The sequence below is a fragment of the Callorhinus ursinus genome, unplaced genomic scaffold, assembly GCF_003265705.2.
Source record: "Callorhinus ursinus isolate GAN/ISIS: 27379988/994484 unplaced genomic scaffold, GSC_fseal_2.0 scaffold5, whole genome shotgun sequence".
Classification (NCBI taxonomy): Eukaryota; Metazoa; Chordata; class Mammalia; order Carnivora; family Otariidae; genus Callorhinus; species Callorhinus ursinus.
In genome coordinates, this window is record NW_027397067.1 from 66,345,773 (window position 1) to 66,366,017 (window position 20,245).

Here is a 20,245-nt window from a genome sequence, read left to right on the forward strand (position 1 = left end):
CTGGGATCATGACCTGGGCCAAAGGCAGACGCTCAATCGACTGAGCCACCCAGGTGCCCATTACTTCACCTTTCTAACTATACGAGCCTTTCATGTTTGGTCAACTTTGGGACTGTGATATTCTTGTGTGGTGTAGCAGAGAGGGGAAAGTTCTATTGCTTGGCAGGGATTTCTGAGAGCGTCAGTAGATAAGGCTCAGGCTTGGAGGGCAAATAAAGGGCAAAACCCTAAGTTTTCATGCCCAAATAAAAATTCAACTCTATGCCAGGACAACCTATGCCACATAATATACTCCTGTGATCTCATGCTGGCAGTTTATTGCTTTTAGCCAGAGACCCATGTGAAAACTTAGGAAGCAGGGTCTTAAGACAAGGGTAAACTCACAGAAATCAGTGATAAAGATCAAGACGAATGATGTTCGGGGAAAGCTTTTGGAATGATGACTAGGTAGTATTTTAGAGCTAGTTTCATGTAAAGAATCATTAAATCAATAAATTATCTTATTGTCCACTTGAGCTTTATTGGACACTGTTGGTTCACATAGGGAGACAACTGACAGTCGTTAGTGTTTACTGAGCACCTGCTGCATGCCAGGTACTAAGCCCTTTACTTCTATTAACTCATTAATTAATTACTAACCCTATGAAGCTGGTACCATTATTATCCCTGTTTTACGGTTGGGGAAACTGAGGCGCAGAATCCTTAATAATTTGCCCAAGGTCATATGGCTAGTAGTCTAGTGCAGACCTTTTAAATTTTAACATGCAGCAGAATCACCTGGAAGACTTGTTAAAACATACATTGTGGGACCCAAACTCCGGAGAATCTGATTCAGTAGGTCGAGGGTGGGGGCTGAGAATTCTCTCTCTCTCTCTCTCTCTTTAAATAAGAGAATTTTCGTTTTTAACATGTTCTCAAGTGATACTGATGCTGCTGTTTGGGGATTAATTTTGGGGAACAGTTGGCCTGGAGAGTATCCTTGCAGGTGGCCGGTACACACACACACACACACACACACACACGTTCACATGTATGTGTTTCCGTAGTGATCACCAACGGCAGCCATCCCCTGAAACTCCACCCATGGCCCCAGCCATGTGGGAAGAGGGTGTAGGTCATGGAGAAGTCTTCCAGCTCAGAGTCTACACAGCTCTAGGAGCAGAGGCCAAGGGAGTGCAGAGTCCGCTGGCTTTGATCATGACTCTGGGCACGATTTGAAAGCGGAGGGCCCTCAAGGCTTATATACAGTAATGATAAAATTCCTAAGCTTTATTGTCTTTTCATCTGCTGGCAATACAGAGGAAACACTATTTCGAGTGAGGATCGGCCAGCTCCAGCCGAGGGAGAGGCTGGAGCTGGGGAATCTTGAAATTCTCATCCACTCTCCGCTACCGGCTTGCTGTGTGGTCCTGATAAGTTACAGACGGCGCCTTACTCGTAACAGACTTCCTTGTCCGGCAGTCGTAGGTTACTAACAACAGCGGCTCAGCCTACATTATCGTTACTGTATTGTTGGAGCACTGAAATGAGATACAGGGCACAGAAGTGCTTTGACTAGTTAAAAGCACTCTACAAATAAACAATGGGAGACAAAAAATCGGATACTCCCTAGAATGAAGGGGAGTAAATCGGAGGGGGAGACGAACCATGAGAGACGATGGACTCTGAAAAACAAACGGAGGGTTCTAGAGGGTAGGGGCGTGGGGGGATGGGTTAGCCTGCTGATGGGTATTAAGGAGGGCACGTACTGAATGGGGCAGTGGGTGTTATACGCAAACAATGAATCATGGAACACTACATCAAAAACTAATGATGTAATGTCTGGTGATTAACATAACAATAAAAAATTTAAAGTAAAAAAAAATCGGATACTCCCCAAAAGGTTTCTTGCAATTAAAGACTGATTTTCAAGGCAGGGCTCACCACTAAATGCCTTGAAATAACGGACTCATCTTCTTGGCTTAAAATTATCCTTACATAAAAAATAATTGTATAAAAGTAATTTATACACGTCTTTTCAGGAGTCTATCTCTGAGGTAGATGACATCTGTTGTGGGAGTGATAGGCACATTGTTAGCCCAGCTGTAAATTGGAATAATAATGAGAGAGAACCTTTGTGTGCTTACCGCATGCCAGGTACTATTCCGAGCCTCGTACATGTATCTTATTTAACTCTTGAAAGAACCCTGGGAGGGTGTGATGATAAGGATTATGGTCCCTGTTTTACAAATGAGGACAGAGAGGTTGGGTCACCTGCCAGTGACAGACCAGGATTTCAACCTGGACGCTGACTCTAGGGCTTTGCTCCTCAACTTGGCTCTCCTCGGCTTTCCCAGTCTCGGTTGGAAAGCGGGGTTTCCTAACCTTGGCACTCCATTTGGGGTTGGATAATTCTTTGTTGTGGTGCATTGTAGGATGTTTAGCAGTATCCCTGGCCTCAATCTACTAGATGCTATTAGCACGGCCTCCCCAACACCCAAGTGACAACCCCAAGTGTTTCCAGACGTTATCGAATATCCCTTGAGGTAGAGGAGAAGCTAAGTCACTTCTGATTAAGCATAACTGTTGTCAAAGACACCCGTAGTTCCTGATCCCTGATCTTGACTTCTTTTGGAAATACACAGTTTTAGTGTGAACTCCATTACCCTAGTACTGGTTTACTTACAATCTGGTAGGCTTGAAAGGTGGCATGTAATTGCTTGTGGCTTCTCTTGGCCAGGACTTCATTGAAGGCAAGCTCGTCCGTGCCCCAGCGGCCCTCCCCTGCCTTGTGGGCCAAATGCAAACATTTAAAAAAAAAAAGCCTTTTGCAAAAAGACTGAATATTTTGTTCTGTGACCAGGCCTACTGGCAGGCAGGAAATTACAAAATATGCACTGAATAGAAGTCAAATTGATCCACTGACCACTTTAAGCTTCCACCCGCGAGTAAACTTCCCACATTTATTTATATCATTTATGCCCTCCCTTGTTCCAAAATGGATCTGAAGTGGTCAGCTCTAGAATGCAAGAGTAGGAACAATTCTTAGAGGTTCACGAAGACCGCATATATGAAGAAATCTTCTAAAGATCATACTTATTTCTCAAGTCACTCCCATTGTCATGAAATAAAGAAACGTTTGTTGGAAGTAGCACTAATAAATTTAAAGAGAGAAAAAGAATTTGCTGAGACTGGCACGTCTGTGCACTTACTTCATACAGATCTTTGGCATCCTGACCAGCTAGGTCTTTGTCCACGACCTCTTCTGCATCACGATTAGCCTTGAAAAATTGACACATTGTTATTAACTGCTTGACCACAGAAAACAAAAAGAGAAAGTCCTGGAAAGCTGGGGCTGATCTCAGAGGGGCTGCTCTTTGCTGCCATCTTTAGGGCACAACTGAGAAACAGAGTAGCTTCTGAGACAGCACTTGGGCCTTCTTTCTTGTACAAACCAGGGTCACTCACAAACCCCAGGGACCTCGAAGCAGGCTGAGAGCAACCCCCTGATGTCCCCTAGAGTGACTCCGTTGGAAAGCTAATAATCTTCCTTTCAAAATTCCACATTTCACCTCTCGGAGCTTCCCGGTATTGAAGAACCCTGAGACTTGGTCCTGGAAGGTTCTGGAAGTAAGTCTAGCCTAAGCCCTTTGTGGCAGGCAGAGTTCTAGGATGACCCCGAGCAGCCCCAGCCCTTGCATGATCCCCTTCCCCTGAGTGGAGGTAAGACCTGTGAATATAAGCTGTCACTCCCATGATGGTGTTATGTTAAGATACAAAGGAGGTTTTACAGATGTAATTAAGGTCTATAATTAGTTGAGTTGATCAAAAGAGATGTTCCCCTTGGTGGGGCTGATCTTACCTGTAGCAGGGACACCAGGATTTTTTTTAGGTTTCCGCTGGTATCAGCTTTGACATCTGATTCAAGGCTCCTGTCAAATACTTTCGAAGGAGAAAAAGGGGCCGGGGGGAGGGGCGGGGGAGTGGAGAAAGCAGATGATTTCGTTTCCCGGACGTATTTTGAAAGGAACATTCTTTAAAATATTTTTTTAATTTGTAAAGTATTTATTTATTTATTTGAGAGAGAGAGAGAGGGAGGGAGGGAGGGAGAGCACAAGCAGGGGGAGCAGCAGAGGGAGAGGGAGAAGCAGGCTGCCCGCTGAGCAAGGAGCCCAACGCGGGGCTCGATCCCAGGACCCTGAGAGATCATGACCTGAGCTGAAGGCAGACGCCCAAAGACTGAGCCACCCAGGTGCCCCGAAAAGGAACATTAAAAAGTCACTTACACCTTTGGTAGGCTTCCTTAATGGCAATGATCTCCTAGGAAGGGTGATAAAAAGAAAAACCATTACTCCCAGGTGGGGTTGATCAGTAGGAACCACAGAGAGAGAAGCAGCCGGAGCCTGTCTCTGGACACAGGATGGCTCCGTAACTTCCCCCAGAGAGGGCCACCCTCTGGCTCGGGGCCTGGGCCTCAAGCAGGTCCCTGGAGGTGTGAAAAAGCCCCTCCATTCAAACATTCCGGGCCACATAAGTAACACGTGCAGACATTGTCCTTCGTTAAAAGCAAAACTACTAGTGCCAAGCTAACATCTGACCACCGCCTCACGCCATCCCACATCCCCATCCCCACTCAGGTGGCCCGTGCCACAGGTTCAGTAAGTATCTGCCTAAATATTCGTCTTCACCTTCGTATACAGATAGACGTGCTACGGAAAATACATAGAATTGTTTTCTATAACAATTAGAAAACAATTGTCAGAAAAGTGGAATACTGTATATGTTGTTCTTTGACTTATTTTTTTACTCACTAAGATGCCTTGGAGATCCAGCTCTGTGTATACCTTGTCACAGTGTTTTTTAAGGGGATACAAAATGTTCCATCCCACAGTAAGCCACCGTGTATTCAGCCAGCCTCCCGATGGACGGACATTTAGGTTGTTCCCAATTTTTCTCTACTTGAAACAGGCTTCATTCAGTAAACAGTATGCTGTGTGCAGGAGTGCAGGCTTCTCTCTAGGGTGTGTAGTGGGAAGAAGGGCTTTGTATTTCAGTGACTTGCGCTGAGTGGCCCCCTCAGGACCTGCCTCAGTTGACATTTAAACAAGCAGTATCTGAGAGCAGGCGTTTCCCCAGAGCGTCAAGCTGTTTAAGAGAGTCAGTGGGCAGGTGGGGGGGCGGGGGGCACAGGGGAAGGTGAAGAGCCTGGGGGGGTGTGTGGGGGGACGTGGGAACTGGTGGGGGCCGACCACCTGTGGCCATGCAGCTACTTCCGCTCTCCTCCTTTCAACCCACCACCAGGATCTGCCTGAACCTGAGGGCTGCTCTCTCCCTAATTTTCTTCTCTCTACTGTCAGATCTATTTGACTTGGGGGAGAAAAAAGAGCTTGTTTGTTGTTTGGGAGCAGGACTTGAAGGAAACTAGACTGAGGAGGAGCCATATGTGGTCAAATAAGAGAAAAATAATGACCAGAACCTTCTTGCCAAGGCCGGCTGCCAACTGCCCCCATATTGGACGCCTCCTGGCTGGGACTGCAGTGTTTCTGGAAGGTGGGGGATGTTGTGTCAGGAACACTGTATACCTGCTGGACCAAACTGATACCAACCTCCTTTGCTGACCCTTCCCTACGGCCGAGTCCTGAATGGAAACTCCTTGAAATGGAGGGTTTTTATTCTCTTGGGGAAAGAAGAGAAGTCCTGGGATGCTTAGGAAGGGGTCTTTGGGGTTTAGGCTGTAGCTTGGAGCATGGCAGTGCTTCAAGAAATACGCTGGACAGCACAGGCTGAGCAGAAACCACCCAGGGTCGTCTGCACGCGAGGCTTTTTAAAACAGTAGTTTGGCATCAGAGTCCTGTCGAAGCTTTTCCTTGCTGTCTGCTCCAAACACTGCTTCTGTGTCCTACCTGGAGGCTTCAAGAATGTTGGGACTTTCTGGGACTTTCCTTGCTGGACTTCCCCATCCTACATGATGAGTGGTTTTGGAAGAGGGAAGGGGTCTCCGAATAATGCTTCGTGGACCCCCTCTACTCTTGATGAATTCCTTGGGCCTCGAGACTGCTGGAACCAAAGACGAATGGGCTCCTACTAAAGCCTTAACAAAGGCTCTTTTCAGCTCCTGAAATGGCAGCGTGCGCCCAAGGGACAGGGTAGAGGTCTGCTGAGAGAAGCAGAGGGAAACCTCCAGGAAGGCGCCAGCAGCCGGGAGGGGTGTCCCTGGGATCCCCAGGGGCACCACCACCTCCATGCCTCTTTGCAGCCCTTCCTGTACTTTATGCCAGGTGACAGCCGTGGACAAGGCAGCTGCACAAACATGCGCAGACCATGCATTGCCTTATTCGTGCAGAAGACCCGCAAAGTCAGGCTGGGAAGGGGAAAGTAGAGTCTTGCCTCCTGCATATAAAACTGTGCATTCCTTTTAGAAAAACAAAAGCTGCGTTGACACAGCTGTTCAGGAAGGGTCTGTTCTGTCAAGCCAAGAGCAGCAACACCAGAATTGACAGCCAGAAGATTGGGAGAGGGATCTCTCCTGCATGGGGCCAAGCAGATACGTTTCTGTCCAGAGGCTTGCTCACCCCCTTAGTGGAATGTGGGGAACAGTTTTCCTTCTGGTTGCTGTAACCATCTCTGACGGGCATATGGATGGATGCTCCCTCAGGGCCTGGGGCTGGGGGTTTGGCTGGAACTAACCTCATTGGTTCTTGTGCACAGGACCTCGATGAGCACTGCCTCATCTGTGCCCAGACCTTTCATGGCCTTCTGCAGCTGCCGGGCATCGTACTCGCTGGGGCGGTCCAGGAGGGCCAAGGCTGTCTTCTCAAAGTTCCCACTCAGTTCACTCTTGAACACCTCCTCCAGGTCCTGTAGGAAGATAGCAAGAGCCCTGACTGTTGCTTGGGGAATGGCCCAAAGCAGAGGGACAAGTGTTGCTCTCCCCACTGCATGGCCTTGGGGTCAACAGGAAAACCGCCATGGACAACTTGGGGGAGCGGGGTGAGGGGACAGAGCTCTACTGGCCTGAGTGACCTGCTCTGGAGGACACTGGTGGTAGTCACCTTCCTGGCCAGAGACTTCCTATCCATCGTCTCCCTAGACTGGCAGAGGGGCAGAGAAGATCCCTTGCTCAGGGCTGAAAACCCCCCAAAATGAATTACAGTAACAACCAGCATTTGCCGGATATTTTGGGGTTCAGAGAGCCTTCTCACCGATCTTCAGAACAGCCCCGGCAGGAGAAAGATTGGCATTATTCCCATTTATTGACCTCAGAAAAATGAAGGACTCGCCCCCAAACACCTGCTCGACGAGAAAGGACTGAACTATGGGTTTGTTGTCTCTAGGGGGATCAGATCATTTGTCATCCAAATGGGAATGGGAATGGGAATGGGTTTGAGAATGAAAGGGACAATAATAAAGTAGCAATCATTTCAGGGCAAAACAGGAATAAACGGGGACCATCCTGGGCACACCAGATGTGCAATCGCTTTGGTTAACTTGTTCAGTCTGGAAAGGGAGACACATGGGAAAGCACTCAGGTAGGGAGAAGAAATGAATATGGGAAATGCCCACTGGCACCTGTTTTTAGCAAGTGTCCATCATCATGGATGTTTTCTGGCAAGTGCCTCTTATTATAGGTACACTGCCTTCTCCTACCTGTGTCTCTCTGACACGATGGGTTAATGACGAAAGGGACAAGAATTGGTGTTCCGTCTAACTAGAGTCGCCAATGTCCCCAACTTCAGTGAAGGACCTCCAAGCAGGCCCTTCATGTCCAGGCGGCCCCCTGTGGGTCAGACGGGGGCAGGGAGGGACCCCCTGGAGCAGCAAGCATCTTGGGAACCCAAATCACAGCACAGAGTGGCTCTGGCCCCTCGGCGACGTGGCAATGTGGCTAACGACACGGTCACAGCAGCTGTGTGACCTTGGAAATGTACTTTCACCGACTGTCAGTTTCCTGCTCTGAAAACTGGGGAGATAATAAGTCTCCCCTCTTAGGGTTTTTGGGAGAAATAGCAGAGACAATCTGTATAAAGCCCAAGCACAGTGCCTGGCACACTTTAAATGTTCAGTAAGTGAGTATTATTATCATTCATACTGAAAGGAACTTTTGTAGAATGGTCTAATCACCAACTCTTTCTCACATGAACCTCTGAGCTCTGAGCCTGGGAGAAAAACCCGGAAGATTTTGCCTTACGAGGGGGGATCTGCAGTCTCATGAGGGGGCTGTGCTATTACTGCCTCCGTCTTAAGGCAGCTTCTCCATCGAACGCTGCATCCAGTGAAGGCAGGCCGGCGGTCAGTGCCCCACAGTGTGGATCCACCCAAAGATTGGACATGTCTTTTCAGGTCGGATGGGCACTGTATAGAACTGTAGGAAAGAGAACTCCCAGCTGCCTACTCTTCCAGGCCACAAGCATGAAAACAAATCCCTGTGTGTTTTCATTCTGTTTGGACACAGAAGCCGGCTCAGGAGATCTCAGCCCCAATCCTGGTTTTCCTGTTCACTGGCTGTGTCACCTTGGGATGTGTGTTTTCTCTGGAGCTTGGTTGATATGGGGACCTAGATTTCTCCCTTACCAATGTCTCCTTGGCAGTCCCGGCTGTCTGAAACAGCTGTGAACTGGTGTGTAAGCCAAGGATGGGCATGTGCTGGTGTTGCAAAGTTTGGTGCTGGAAATGCCCACTTGACCTTTAGCAGAGCCCCCAAGTCTTCGCCTCGAGCTCATTTACTCGGCTTTACCCTCAGGCTTAAGAAGCCTGCTCTGACTTTCCACGTGGGTAGGGTGGGGGTAGACATAGCTCTTGAGGGGCTGCTATAGTTAGGCACGCTGACAAGGATGAAAGTTCAATGTCATTCAACTCAGTTCCGTGTAGGTGAACTGAAGATTCACTTACTTTCATCAATGTCGTCAAGGAACGACACTGACAAGCCTGACTGTGAGGAGAGTTGCAGGGAAACTATAAAAGCACAGCTCTCTGGGCCTTGTAGTGTGAAAAGAAATAGCTCCTCTCATGGCAATGGGTTCTTCAGGAGTGGATGCTGGCCCTGGAGTCAAAAGACTAGAATTGAAGTGTTGGTTCTTTTTCTTACTAAGTGTGTGATTTTGCATGAGTCATGTACAGAGAGGAGCTCCAGGTTTCCTCTCTGTAAAACGGAAACAGTCAAACCTAGGATAGCTTCCCTTTACTGATAGGTGCTGTCATTAGCCTGCTTGATTCTCTCAGCAACCTGGGAAGGGAGGTAAATTACCATTTTCATTCTGTGTGTGAGGACACCAGGGCCTAAAGAGATTGTTGCCTGCCCAGTGTCAAATAAGTAAGAAAACCCATGTCTGTATCTATTTATACATAGAGGGACTGAAACTGTAAAGGTTTTGTAAATATGGATTCGAATACAGCATAACAATTCATATTCATTTTGCATGCTAATAATTCTCATGACATTAAGAAAAGGTTAAATTGTGTTCATCATATATTAATAAAGAAAATAAAAAGCTTAATGCATACTTAAAGATTTCTATACATAACACCATCAGCAACAACAAAAAGGAAAGAAAAGACACATCTAAAGAAAGAAAACCAAGCGTTCATGCTTAAAGAAATGGAGGTTTGTGTTTTGTTTGCTTGTTTTTTTTTTTTTTTGGTACTTTTCTGTCACAATCACTTATGAAGAGTGTATCATTCTTGAGGGCCAGTGAATAGATGAAGAATTTTTGTATGAAGAAAGACCCACCTGTGAAAACTGGTTCTCAAGTCACGTTAATATGTAGACTTGGTCCAAATGAGTGGAAAAATGACAGAGGGATTAATAGAAAAAGGAAGTCAATTTTCAAAAGGAGTTAAGGAATATTGATTTTGTAGGCTATTGAGTTAACAAGGCAATTTCAGTTTCTCTGTAATCAATTAAAATTGCGAAGAGTAGTTTCATCTTGTTTTCTCTTGAGCTAACTCAGTAAAGCTTTAAAGATCTTCTCCGCTGCCTTGGGAGTATAGGGAAAGCAGAGAACGCCTAGGCCAAGTCTGTGTGCCTGCTAGCGAGGACCCTTCGGATCACCTTGCCATACAATGCCTTGTACTTTTGCTTGATTTGTTGCCTCTCATCCGATGTCCTGCTTGATAACATCTCAATGATGGCTGCTTCATCAGTTCCTAAAGAGCAGGAGAAAGAAACGAGGCCAAGAGTGAACAAGAAAGAAGATGGAGGTTGATTTTAGTCAATTCTCAGGAAGCTAGGGCCATGGTCAGAGGTTTTGGTGGAACCTAGATGGACGCTTTCGCTTTTAAAGTCTTGTGGAGAATTGTGTTCTTCTCACTCAACAAATATCCACGGAGGCCTCACATTGTATGAAGCACGGTGCTAGGCATTGTAGCAGAAAGAGGAATGAGTATGGCCTTAATTTCACTCCTATATACTCCAGAGAAATGAAAACAAATGTCCACACAAAACTCACACACGAATGTTCATTGCCACATCATTCATAATGGCTAAAAGGTGGAAATTTCCTGAATGCCCATCAATGGACAAATGGATGAACAAATGTGGTATATCCATGCAACGGGGTATTATTTGGCCAGAAAAAGGAATGAAGTACTGATACATGCTACAATTTGAATGAACCTTGAAGCATCATGCTAAGTGAAAGAAGCCAGTCACAGAAGACCACATATTATGTTGTTCCATTCCCATGAAAGTGCAGAATAGGGAAATCTATAGAGACAGAAGGTAGTGTGTGGGGATGTGGTGGGTAGGGGGGTAATAGCTAATAGGGAAGGAGGTTTCCTTCTGAGGTGATGAAAATGTTTGAAATTGACTGCGATGATGCTTTCATATATCTGTGAATATATTAAAAAACATTGAATTGTACACTTTAAATGGGTGAATTGCGTGGTATGTGAATTTACACCTCAATAAAACTGAAGAATCTCAAGAAAAAAAAACAAAACAAAGTATGGTCTGTTCCTTGGCCTCCAAGTACTTAAAACTGAGTGGAAGAGATTAACATATAGGCCCAAATTGCTACAATATCAAGCCCACCCATAACCGTGTCAATCTCAAGAAAGAAGTCCTAATGGGGACCACGATGGGTAGTTGCCTCTTTAAACTTCTGACTATTACATCTTTAAATCACATTCTTTCTAAAAAGTTGTTTTCCTCTATGCTCAAAGTAATACATGCTCATTGTGGGATATTTAATCAGTATCAAAAACTATAATGAATAAGAAAGAAGAGGAGAATATCCTTTTTAGAATATCCTGTAGAATGTCCATGGAGACTGGATTGGAAAGAGGATCCATGTATTGAAGGTGTGGGAATGAGAAAGACTACTTAAACAGCAAACCCTGAATTAGATTCTTCAGCTTGGATTCAAATAATGCCTCTTCCTTTACTGACTGTATGATATATATATTATATATATGCATACACACACACACACAGACACACACACACAGACACACACACCATTGACCCTTGAATAATACAGGGGTTAGGGGTACCAATTCCCCTTGCAGTAGAAAATTCATGTATAACTTGTGAGTCTCCAAAAACCTAAGGACTTATGTAATAGTCTACTATTGACCAGAAGCCTTACTGATAACATAAACAGTCAATTAACACATTTTTGTATGTTTTGTGTATCATATATTGTAGTCTTATAATAAACTAGAGAAAAGTAAACGTTACTGAGAAAATCATAAGGAAGAGAACATACATTTACAGTACTGTAAAAAATCTACATATAAGTGGACCCATTCAGTTCCAACCTGTGTTGCTCAAGGGTCAACCATATATAAAATCTCACTAAGGTATTAAATGTGTGATTTTGCTGACGTTTTGTAAAGGACAGGGCCTGAAGGAGTTGATTAAAAGAAGAATATTATGTCACTAGTACTCAGATTGACCAAAATTGTGGGAGGTGGTAGCCAAATGATTGAGGTTTGAAAGCCTATTACAGAATGTGGACTCTGGCCACAGAGACCCAGTGAGAGCCCCATGTGAGGATGGAGGATTGGAGAGATGCATCTATAAACCCAGGAACATCTGAGGCCACCAGAAGCAGGGCAGAAGCCTGGGACAGGAACTTCCTAGTGCCTTCAGTGGGGAGTATGGCCTGCCGACTCCTTAACTTCAGGCTCTGGCTTCCAGGACTGGGAGACAATGGGTCTCTGCTGTTTTAAGCCACATGGTTTGTGGTACTTTGTTATGGCAGCTCTAGGAAACTCATACACCCACTACTCTCAGCAGTATGTCAAGATTTCCAGAAAGGAGCCCCAAACCCTCTCTTCATAGCCAGAGTCTGCAGAGTCCTGCCTTGGCCCGTTCCCACCCCTACTCCCAGTGGCCGCTCCCTGTGACTAGCACGGGCTTGGTCACTTTGGAAGGGAACTGAATTAGTTGAACTTGTGCCATCGCTCCCACCCAGCTGAGCGATCAGGATCTGCAAGGAACAAGAGGTGGTAGATGCGTTTGATGCCTTTTGGTGGAAGGATTGGGGGAAGACAAATCTGGGTGGTAGGTACAGGGGAGGTGTGGACGGAAGGGGGGGCATGACTGTAGAGAGGGGGAAGGGAATAAAAAGACTCTCCTTCTGTTTGTGCTGGCGGAGGCCGACCTGTTTACCCATGTCTCGACTCTGGCACCGCTGGTCCTCACAGCGGTACCCAGGGAGACGGGCATAGGAGAGCTGTGTGCGGGTCCTGGCAAGCTATGTGTCCTCAGACTGTTCACATGGTCTCAGGGATTAGCTCCATCTGTACGATTCTGGGAAGACCTAGCTGTCTGATTCCAGCTGGAGAAACAGAAAATTCTAGGATGAGCTCACCTACAAGAAGAGTGGTGGTTAATCACCACCTAGCTCTGGTTCATTTCGAGCGCTGTTATTTATGTTGTTCCTCCAAATTTTTTCCTGCATTACCTCTGTCATGGGTATCCAATCACTTCCTCTGTGACTTTTTTTTTTTAATTTCTGAGTGCCAGAAATCTCATTTCAGAAGGGATTTCTTTTTCTCATAAAACTCTACTGATTCGGCCCCTTTCTTTCTGTGAGGGCTGCTTCTGCCCAGGTCAAGGGCCTCCGCATCTCAGGCCTGGATCCCTGCTGGTGTCATCCCTGGATGGAGCCTTCCTGCCTCCCAGGTGGCCCATTCACTGGATTGTGCCAGCCAGGAATCTGGGGCTCATCTCCCCGCACTCCACACCCAGTTGGTTACCACTAAGACCTCACTATTCCACTTCCTTGGTATCTCTCAGAACCACTCACTTCTCTTCACCCTCACCTTTGTCACATTGCTCAGCAGAACCACGGATACCCAACGGGGTTCCTGCGTCAAACACACCTTTTCCAACAAGCATTCACCATCCCCAGAACACGCTTGCATATGAGCAGCTCACCTGCTCATTCTTCTGTATAAAAGCTTATAATATTGGGCCCTTCAAATCCAGAATAGTGTCGACTCTTCAGTGGGGCATATGAGGCCTTTTGGAGTCCCTTCTACTTGCCTTTCAAAGTCATGTGCCTCCTACCCATCCTCTCCCAGCTTCTCCCTAACCCATGGGCAGCTCCGAGAACAAGCAACACTTTCTTTCTCACCTCTGGGTCCTGGCATGGGCTCTTCCCTCTACCTGGAACATCTTTCCTTTGATCCTCACCTTCGCTCCCACTCCTCCTTTAGGACTCAACTCAATGTACTTTTTTGGAACAGATGAGGCATTCTGCCTTCTGTGTGCCTCACATGGCCTGTTCTCTGTCCCATCTCTGCCATGCCACATTGCACGTCCCGTGGGACAGGGGGGTTCACTTACTGCTGTAGCCACACAGAAGAAGCCTCTCAATATTCATCAACTTGCTGAATGCATGGATATTTAAATGCATGCATATATGGGTGAATGACTGACTGACTGAATGAGTGAGTGAATAAAGACTTCTGCATAGCATCACGAGAGATCTTGTCTCTGCCTTGGTGTAAGCTGCATGTACCACTTGGGTGGGCTCTATGTAGCAGGGACCAATTGGAAATCTACTCTGATGCCAGAGTCAACCCATATCTGGATAATTCAGGAAAGTCAACATTTTAAAATTAATGTTTTTTAGATTTTCCTTCCTGGAATGCTTTAGAAAGTGAGACCAGGGACCAAAGCAGTTCTGGGATGGCTCAGCAATAGCCTGGAGGCTGGGGGAGAGCATGGAAGTGACCAGATTTCCCTCAAGCCCTTTGAATCTGGGTTTCAGGTTTATCCTGGGAGGCTTTCCCACTACCCGACCAAGAAGTGATTTACTGAACAATGACCTCATTTTACATTTCACAATACGTGTGTCATATAAGCAGTCTGTGCTGCTGAACGATTTCCTGTAAACATTTACAATGGTTTGAGGCACTGGGGCCAGTCCCCAGTGGTTCTGGGAAAGACTTCTTAAAAAACAAGAAGGAACCTCAGCCCTGCCTGTGCATCGGACACTGCAGGGTAATTATACAGTAGAGGTCAGGCCCAGGGTGATCAGACTCCTCGCTTTTGCTCTCCCAGCAATTTTCTGGGAGGACACTGAGCTGAGTTCCAGCAGGAGGGAGGCCGCTGGGTTTGAAGTGCCCTCCTCTTCACACCCGGGGCCCGTGTGCCACATAAGGGATCTGGGCAGTGCGCTGGGGGCTGCGGTTCGGCTTCCCCCGCAGGCTCCACACGTCAGCCCCAGCAGCCTGGCTGAGCGGGGGGCTGTGGGCTTCCCAATCCCTTGGTGTCTCCTTTGCAAATGGGGGTGCAGGGAAGATTAGAGGAAGCCACGAGTGGGGAGAACCTTGCCTGCCAGGGAGGGTCATTGCTTTTCACTTGCCCACTGTGTTCGTTTCCTGAGGCTCCTGTAACAATGACCACAAGCTCAATGGCTCGAAGACAGCAATATATTCCCTCACGAGTCAGAGACCAGAAGGCTGAAATCATGATGTGAGCAAGGCCACGCTCCCACCAGAGGCTCTGGGGTCAAATCTGTTCCTCGCCTCTTCCAGCTTCCGGAGGCTGCCGGCAATCCTTAGCTCAGCTTCTGGAACATTACTCCACGCTCTGCTTCGGCTCCACACGGTCTCTCCCTGCGTGTCTGCTTCTCTCCTGCCACTCTCTCTCTTCTTTTTAAAAAAATATTTATTTATTTAAGTAATCTTTGCACGCAACGTGGGACTCGAACTCACGACCCTAAGATCAAGGGTTGCATGCTCCACTGACTGAGCCAGCCAGGCGCCCCTCTTCTCTCTCTCTTTTTTTTTTTTTTTAAAGATTTATTTATTTATTTGACAGAGAGAGACACAGTGAGAGAGGGAACAGAAGCAGGGGGAGTGGGAGAGGGAGAAGCAGGCTTCCCGCTGAGCGGGGAACCCAATGTAGGGCTCGATCCCAGGACCCTGGGACCACGGCCTGAGCTGAAGACAGATGCTTAACAACTGAGCCACCCAGGCGCCCCTGCCCCTTTTCTCTTCTAAAGATACTTGTCAACGGATTTAGGGCCCACCCAGGTAATCCAGGTTGATCCCTTCTGGAGGTCCTTAACTTAATTACATCTGCAAAGACCCTTTAGCCAATTAAGGTCACATTCACAGGTTCTGGGGGGACGTATCTTTGGGGGGAGCACCATTCCACCTGGTACACCCGCAGTGATGAAGAACAAAGGCCACTCAAGGGCGGGCCTCTTCGCCGCTCATACTGATCTAATGGGCTTTGTGGGGATTTTGGATCCGAGCTTATCATTCAAAAGGAACCGACTAGCATTAATGAGGGCCAATGAAGTGCTGAGCACTGTGATGCCTCCTTAACCTCAGCCCCTCTCTGTAACGAGGCCTTATTGGCTCCATTTTGCAGTTGAGAAAACGAAGGTCACAGCACCAGTAGGTACCAGAGCAGGGGCTCAAAGCCAGGTCCAAAATTCATTCCCATGCCTAGCGAGGGGAAAGAGAATTGGGCTCGGGGTCACAAGATCTGAGTTCTAGACCTGGTTCCCCTCCAGTGTGCCTTGAACAGCATTAACCTTGGTGGATCTCAGATGGATTAGACCTTGCTCCCCAAAGCGCAGTTCTAGGACTCGTACCATCAGCATCACCTGGGAACTTACTAGAAATGCTGGATCTCAGAAACTACGTTGAACTACCAGTCTGAATCTGTGTATTAACACCCTGGTGAGAAGTCATGAACTAGAACTAGGGTAATCTCCATGGCAGCTTTTCTTTCTGGAGCCTCTTTCTGTGTTTCTTTGAGGGAGAATGACAAGCATCCTTTTACATTTCAGAAAGGATAATAGGTATTGGGTCCATGCACTCTCAGGTTTAAGGCCTTTTCCTTAGAAGGGCCAGCAGAGGGGCACGGAGTTCTAAGAGGAAGGCCTGACAAAGAGTGTCAGCGTAGTGAGGAGGATAAAAGGCTGTTCTGGATTAACCAAGACCCAGACCACACACATTGTTAGGACCTAGGAAAGCAGGGGCACCAAAGAAACAAGGAAATCTGTAAGTTTTATGTGATTTGGAAAAATCAAATATTATTTGAGGATAGAGCATTCTTATTTTGAATCCTGTAGGAGGATGAGTGGGTGGGGAGTGCACGTAATCTTTTTGATGAGTAGGGCCCCTACGCCCACCGTGCCCCATAGAGTGGATACGTGTGGCTATGCAGGACGTGATGTGTGGCTGGATCAAGTTGAAACGTTCTGTAAGTGTAGAATACACCATAAGTCTTTTGAAGACTTAATGTGAAAAAAAAAGTCAAATATCTCATTAATAATTTTTATATTGTCTGTTGAGATATTTTTGATACGGTATTGACTTAGCTAATGTATATTATTCAAATTAATTTCACCCGCTTTTTTTAAATTTGGCTTTTCAAAAACTTAAAATGGCCTTATCACTCACCTTTGTGGCTATGGGACAACATGGCCCTAGTTATGTAAAGCCAGCCCTGGCAGGGCTGGGATATCAATGAGACGGGTACATGGTCTGGCAGACAAATTTTGCCAGATGCAATTTTGCTTTGGTTTGCACTTTTTAAAAAAAAAAAGATTATTTATTTGCGAGAGAGAGAGAGTGGAGGGGCAGAGGAAGAGAGAGAATCTCAAGCAGACTCCCTGCTGAGCGCAGAGCCCAACGTGGGGCTCAATCCCAGGACCCTGAGATCATGACCTGAGCCAAAACCAAGAGTTGGATGCTCAACTGACTGAGCCACACAGGTGTCCCTGCCTTGCACTTTTTAATAGAGGTTGGAATTCTAGAATTCTAGACCTTCAACCAAATCATAGCTTTCCAAGATGGCCCTAGTTTCCAATCCCCCCCATTCTCATTTCCTAACTTTTTGACCGTGGCAAGATCTTTAACCTCTGAGCCTCGGTATTCTCATCTGTTAAATCGTTAGAATACAGCTTTATAGGGTTGTTGAGAGGGTTATACAAGACGACCTGTGTGCAGTGCCCAGCTCAGCACTTGGCACATAGAAGGTGCTCTACAACAGTAATCAGCACAACAGTGGTACCACCTTGAAACCACATCCAAAAGGGAGAAGAAAACACTGATTTTTGGCATTCAGTAGGTGTTCCATCTGTTCTTTCTGAACTTACCTCACTAAGTGGCTAAGAATGTGGAGATTTATCATTGATGCAGCTGAGTTATTCCCACACCCACTTTGCTCCTGTCTCCAACCCACATCCAGGTGTCAGGACCTCACTTGAGAAGCAGCAGGGAAGCACCTGTGAGGCTGGCTCAGCCACTCAGCAAGACTCAGAACTATAAACATCCTACCACTTCCAGGCAAACATGGCTCCCGACAGCTGTTGTCCAAACACAACATGAGCCAGGTCAGGATATGAGCAAGAAGCAACTCCTTTCTGCCGAGCTTTCCTCTGATGCCCCCCTTCCCCCGCACCCAAACCAAGCAAGCTAGTTGTCATCCTTCATTTCCAGCTCCCTCTCCCTCTGATTCATTCAAGAACACTTACTAAGTAAGCGTTCACTTACTTTTACCACTTTCTTACCAGATCTTCTCCAACCCCAACTCCCTTGGAACTTCTCCAACATTTCTTGGGCAAGACAGACTATTTTATATTCAGATCATTCCTTATATTGAAGCAAAATATCTCTTCTTAGAACTTCCACTATGGATTCCAGTTCTTTCTCTGGAGTCACACAAAGAATTTATGGCCGTACTTGTTGTACCACAATACCCATTCCTAGGAAAGTAAATCTTCACTGATTTACTCCTAAGTAAAAATCTAGCACCTGTTTTTGCAAAACAATATGCAAAGTGAAGGAAGCCAGATGCAAAAGGTCACATATTGCATGATTCCATTTGTATGAAATGTCCAGAATAGGCAAATCCCTAGAGACAGAAAGTGGATTATGATTGCCTGGACCTGAAGGGAAGGGGGAGTGGGGAGTGGCTGCTAATAGGAATGGGGTTTCTTTTGGGGCAGTGAAAATGTTCTGGAATTAATAATGACGGTTACCAATCCTGTGAATATACTAAAACCTGGGTTTCTGGGACTAGAACGTTGTCTCATCAGAGACCTCCTTGGGTCTCAGAGCCTCTCCTCAGGGCCTTATTTCTAGATGCTCTCCCCTTCATCTCACCTTGTTATTGGGGTTACCTTATTCCTGATCTCTTTCTTAGTCTCTTATTCTTAGTCATGCACTTACCTTAGGCATCGACGTAAATGGCTTCTCTGGTCTGACCCTTGATTCTTGACCTTGGCCACAGTTTTATGTTTACTTGATCTGCTTCTAGATGCAGTTCCCAGATCCCTCATCCAGCTTTCATCACACCCTATTTCCCACCACCTCTCATGAAAGGGATCAGAGGGGCTTGGATGACATTAGGATTGCATGACTACACTTCTCATGAAGTTTCTTCGACCTCAAGGTCAAATTCAATGTCATGGTATCCAGTTTTTAACTATCCTTTTGAATCTTGAAATGCATTAGGATCCGATTATAGTTTGGGGATCTTTTACAAAGAGAACCCTAGAAGTAATTAACTTGGGTTAGCGTGGAATGCACAAGGTCATCTTCCTAAGATCATGGGAAAGTTGGACATGAGATCAAATTTAATCAACTTCAAAAGTAAGTTAAAATACAAAACATACCCATTCCTTTGCAGGCTTTGTTCAGCTTTTTGGCATCCTGATCCACATCAAAACCCTGATGACTTCTCGCTTTGGCCTGGAGAAAATAGTTGAAAAGGTGAGTGGACAACATAGGCATTCTTGAATTATCTCTGGCTGACATTGGTAGTTATTTGGAAGATGAAGAAGTCATCCAAGTGAGGGACCAGCTGCCACTTTATACGTGGGTACATGTGGAAATCAGCTGAGGAAACTCTGGCCCCAGAGAGATGACTGGTACTCCTTGGAGCCAGCTGGCCTTGGATGACCACTGAAAATGGGCCCCTCTGTTCATAAGGACAATCAGCCTGGCCATCTCTGAGATGAGATGTTTTGACATCAATGCTACCTTTGTGTGACTGCCTCTGAGACAGAGAATAATACAGTGGGCCCATGTCCTGGAATGCTCATTCTCCCCTTTTGCCACGAGACACAAGTATGTCTAAGGAAAAGGTGTTGCCAGGCAGAAAATGAAGGTTCTAGGACCTTATCACAGAAAAATTTGGTGACCTGGACTAAAGCTTTGCCATCCACACAATGAGAGATACAATATTTAGTTTGCCAGAGATACCTATGGAAGAGCAATAGCAGAGTTACTGGTTTTTACTGTTCCTTGGGGAGAGAATATTCTGTTTATACACTAAGCTAGTGTTTCTCAGACTTTGGTCATTGGTATAGTACATGCACCAATTTGCTATTAAAGTCTACATTATTATTATTTGCTTATTATTTTTCTTCCAGCTGACCTACTTGGTTTTTACTTAAAGTTATTTTAAAAAGGAAATCTATTAGCACTAAAATGGAAAAACAGGGGCACCTGGGTGGCTCAGTGGGTTAAGTGACTGCCTTCAGCTCAGGTCATGATCCTGGAGTCCCAGGATCGAGTCCCGCATTGGGCTCCCCGCTCAGTGGGAAGCCTGCTTCTCCCTCTGACCCTCCCCCCTATCATGTGCTCTCTCTCTCTCTCTCTCTCTCATTCTCTCTCTCTCAAAATAATAAATAAATAAAACCTTTAAAAAAATAAAAATAAAAAATAAAATGGAAAAACAGTATTAGTTGCCTAAAGAAAAGGTCAACATAAAAATAGATGTGTTGCTATTAAGAATGTAAAGATGTGAGGTTAATTGCAATGACACTACTAATAGCTTTGAAAA

The 20,245-nt window shown here is 46.1% G+C and overlaps 1 protein-coding gene across 2 annotated transcripts in view; it reads right to left on the minus strand.

Moving 5' to 3' along the window:
- Positions 1-20,245, minus strand: part of ANXA13 (annexin A13) — a 56,868-nt gene that overhangs the window by 9,314 nt on the left and 27,309 nt on the right. For both annotated transcript variants that reach the window (XM_025871517.2, XM_073893179.1), the window contains 7 exons: positions 19,074-19,149; positions 10,028-10,122; positions 6,667-6,837; positions 4,266-4,299; positions 3,842-3,921; positions 3,192-3,260; positions 2,666-2,767 (listed from right to left, as the gene is read on the minus strand). In XM_025871517.2, the coding sequence (XP_025727302.2) occupies positions 2,666-2,767; positions 3,192-3,260; positions 3,842-3,921; positions 4,266-4,299; positions 6,667-6,837; positions 10,028-10,122; positions 19,074-19,149 (627 nt within the window). The remainder of the gene's footprint in view (positions 1-2,665; positions 2,768-3,191; positions 3,261-3,841; positions 3,922-4,265; positions 4,300-6,666; positions 6,838-10,027; positions 10,123-19,073; positions 19,150-20,245) is intronic.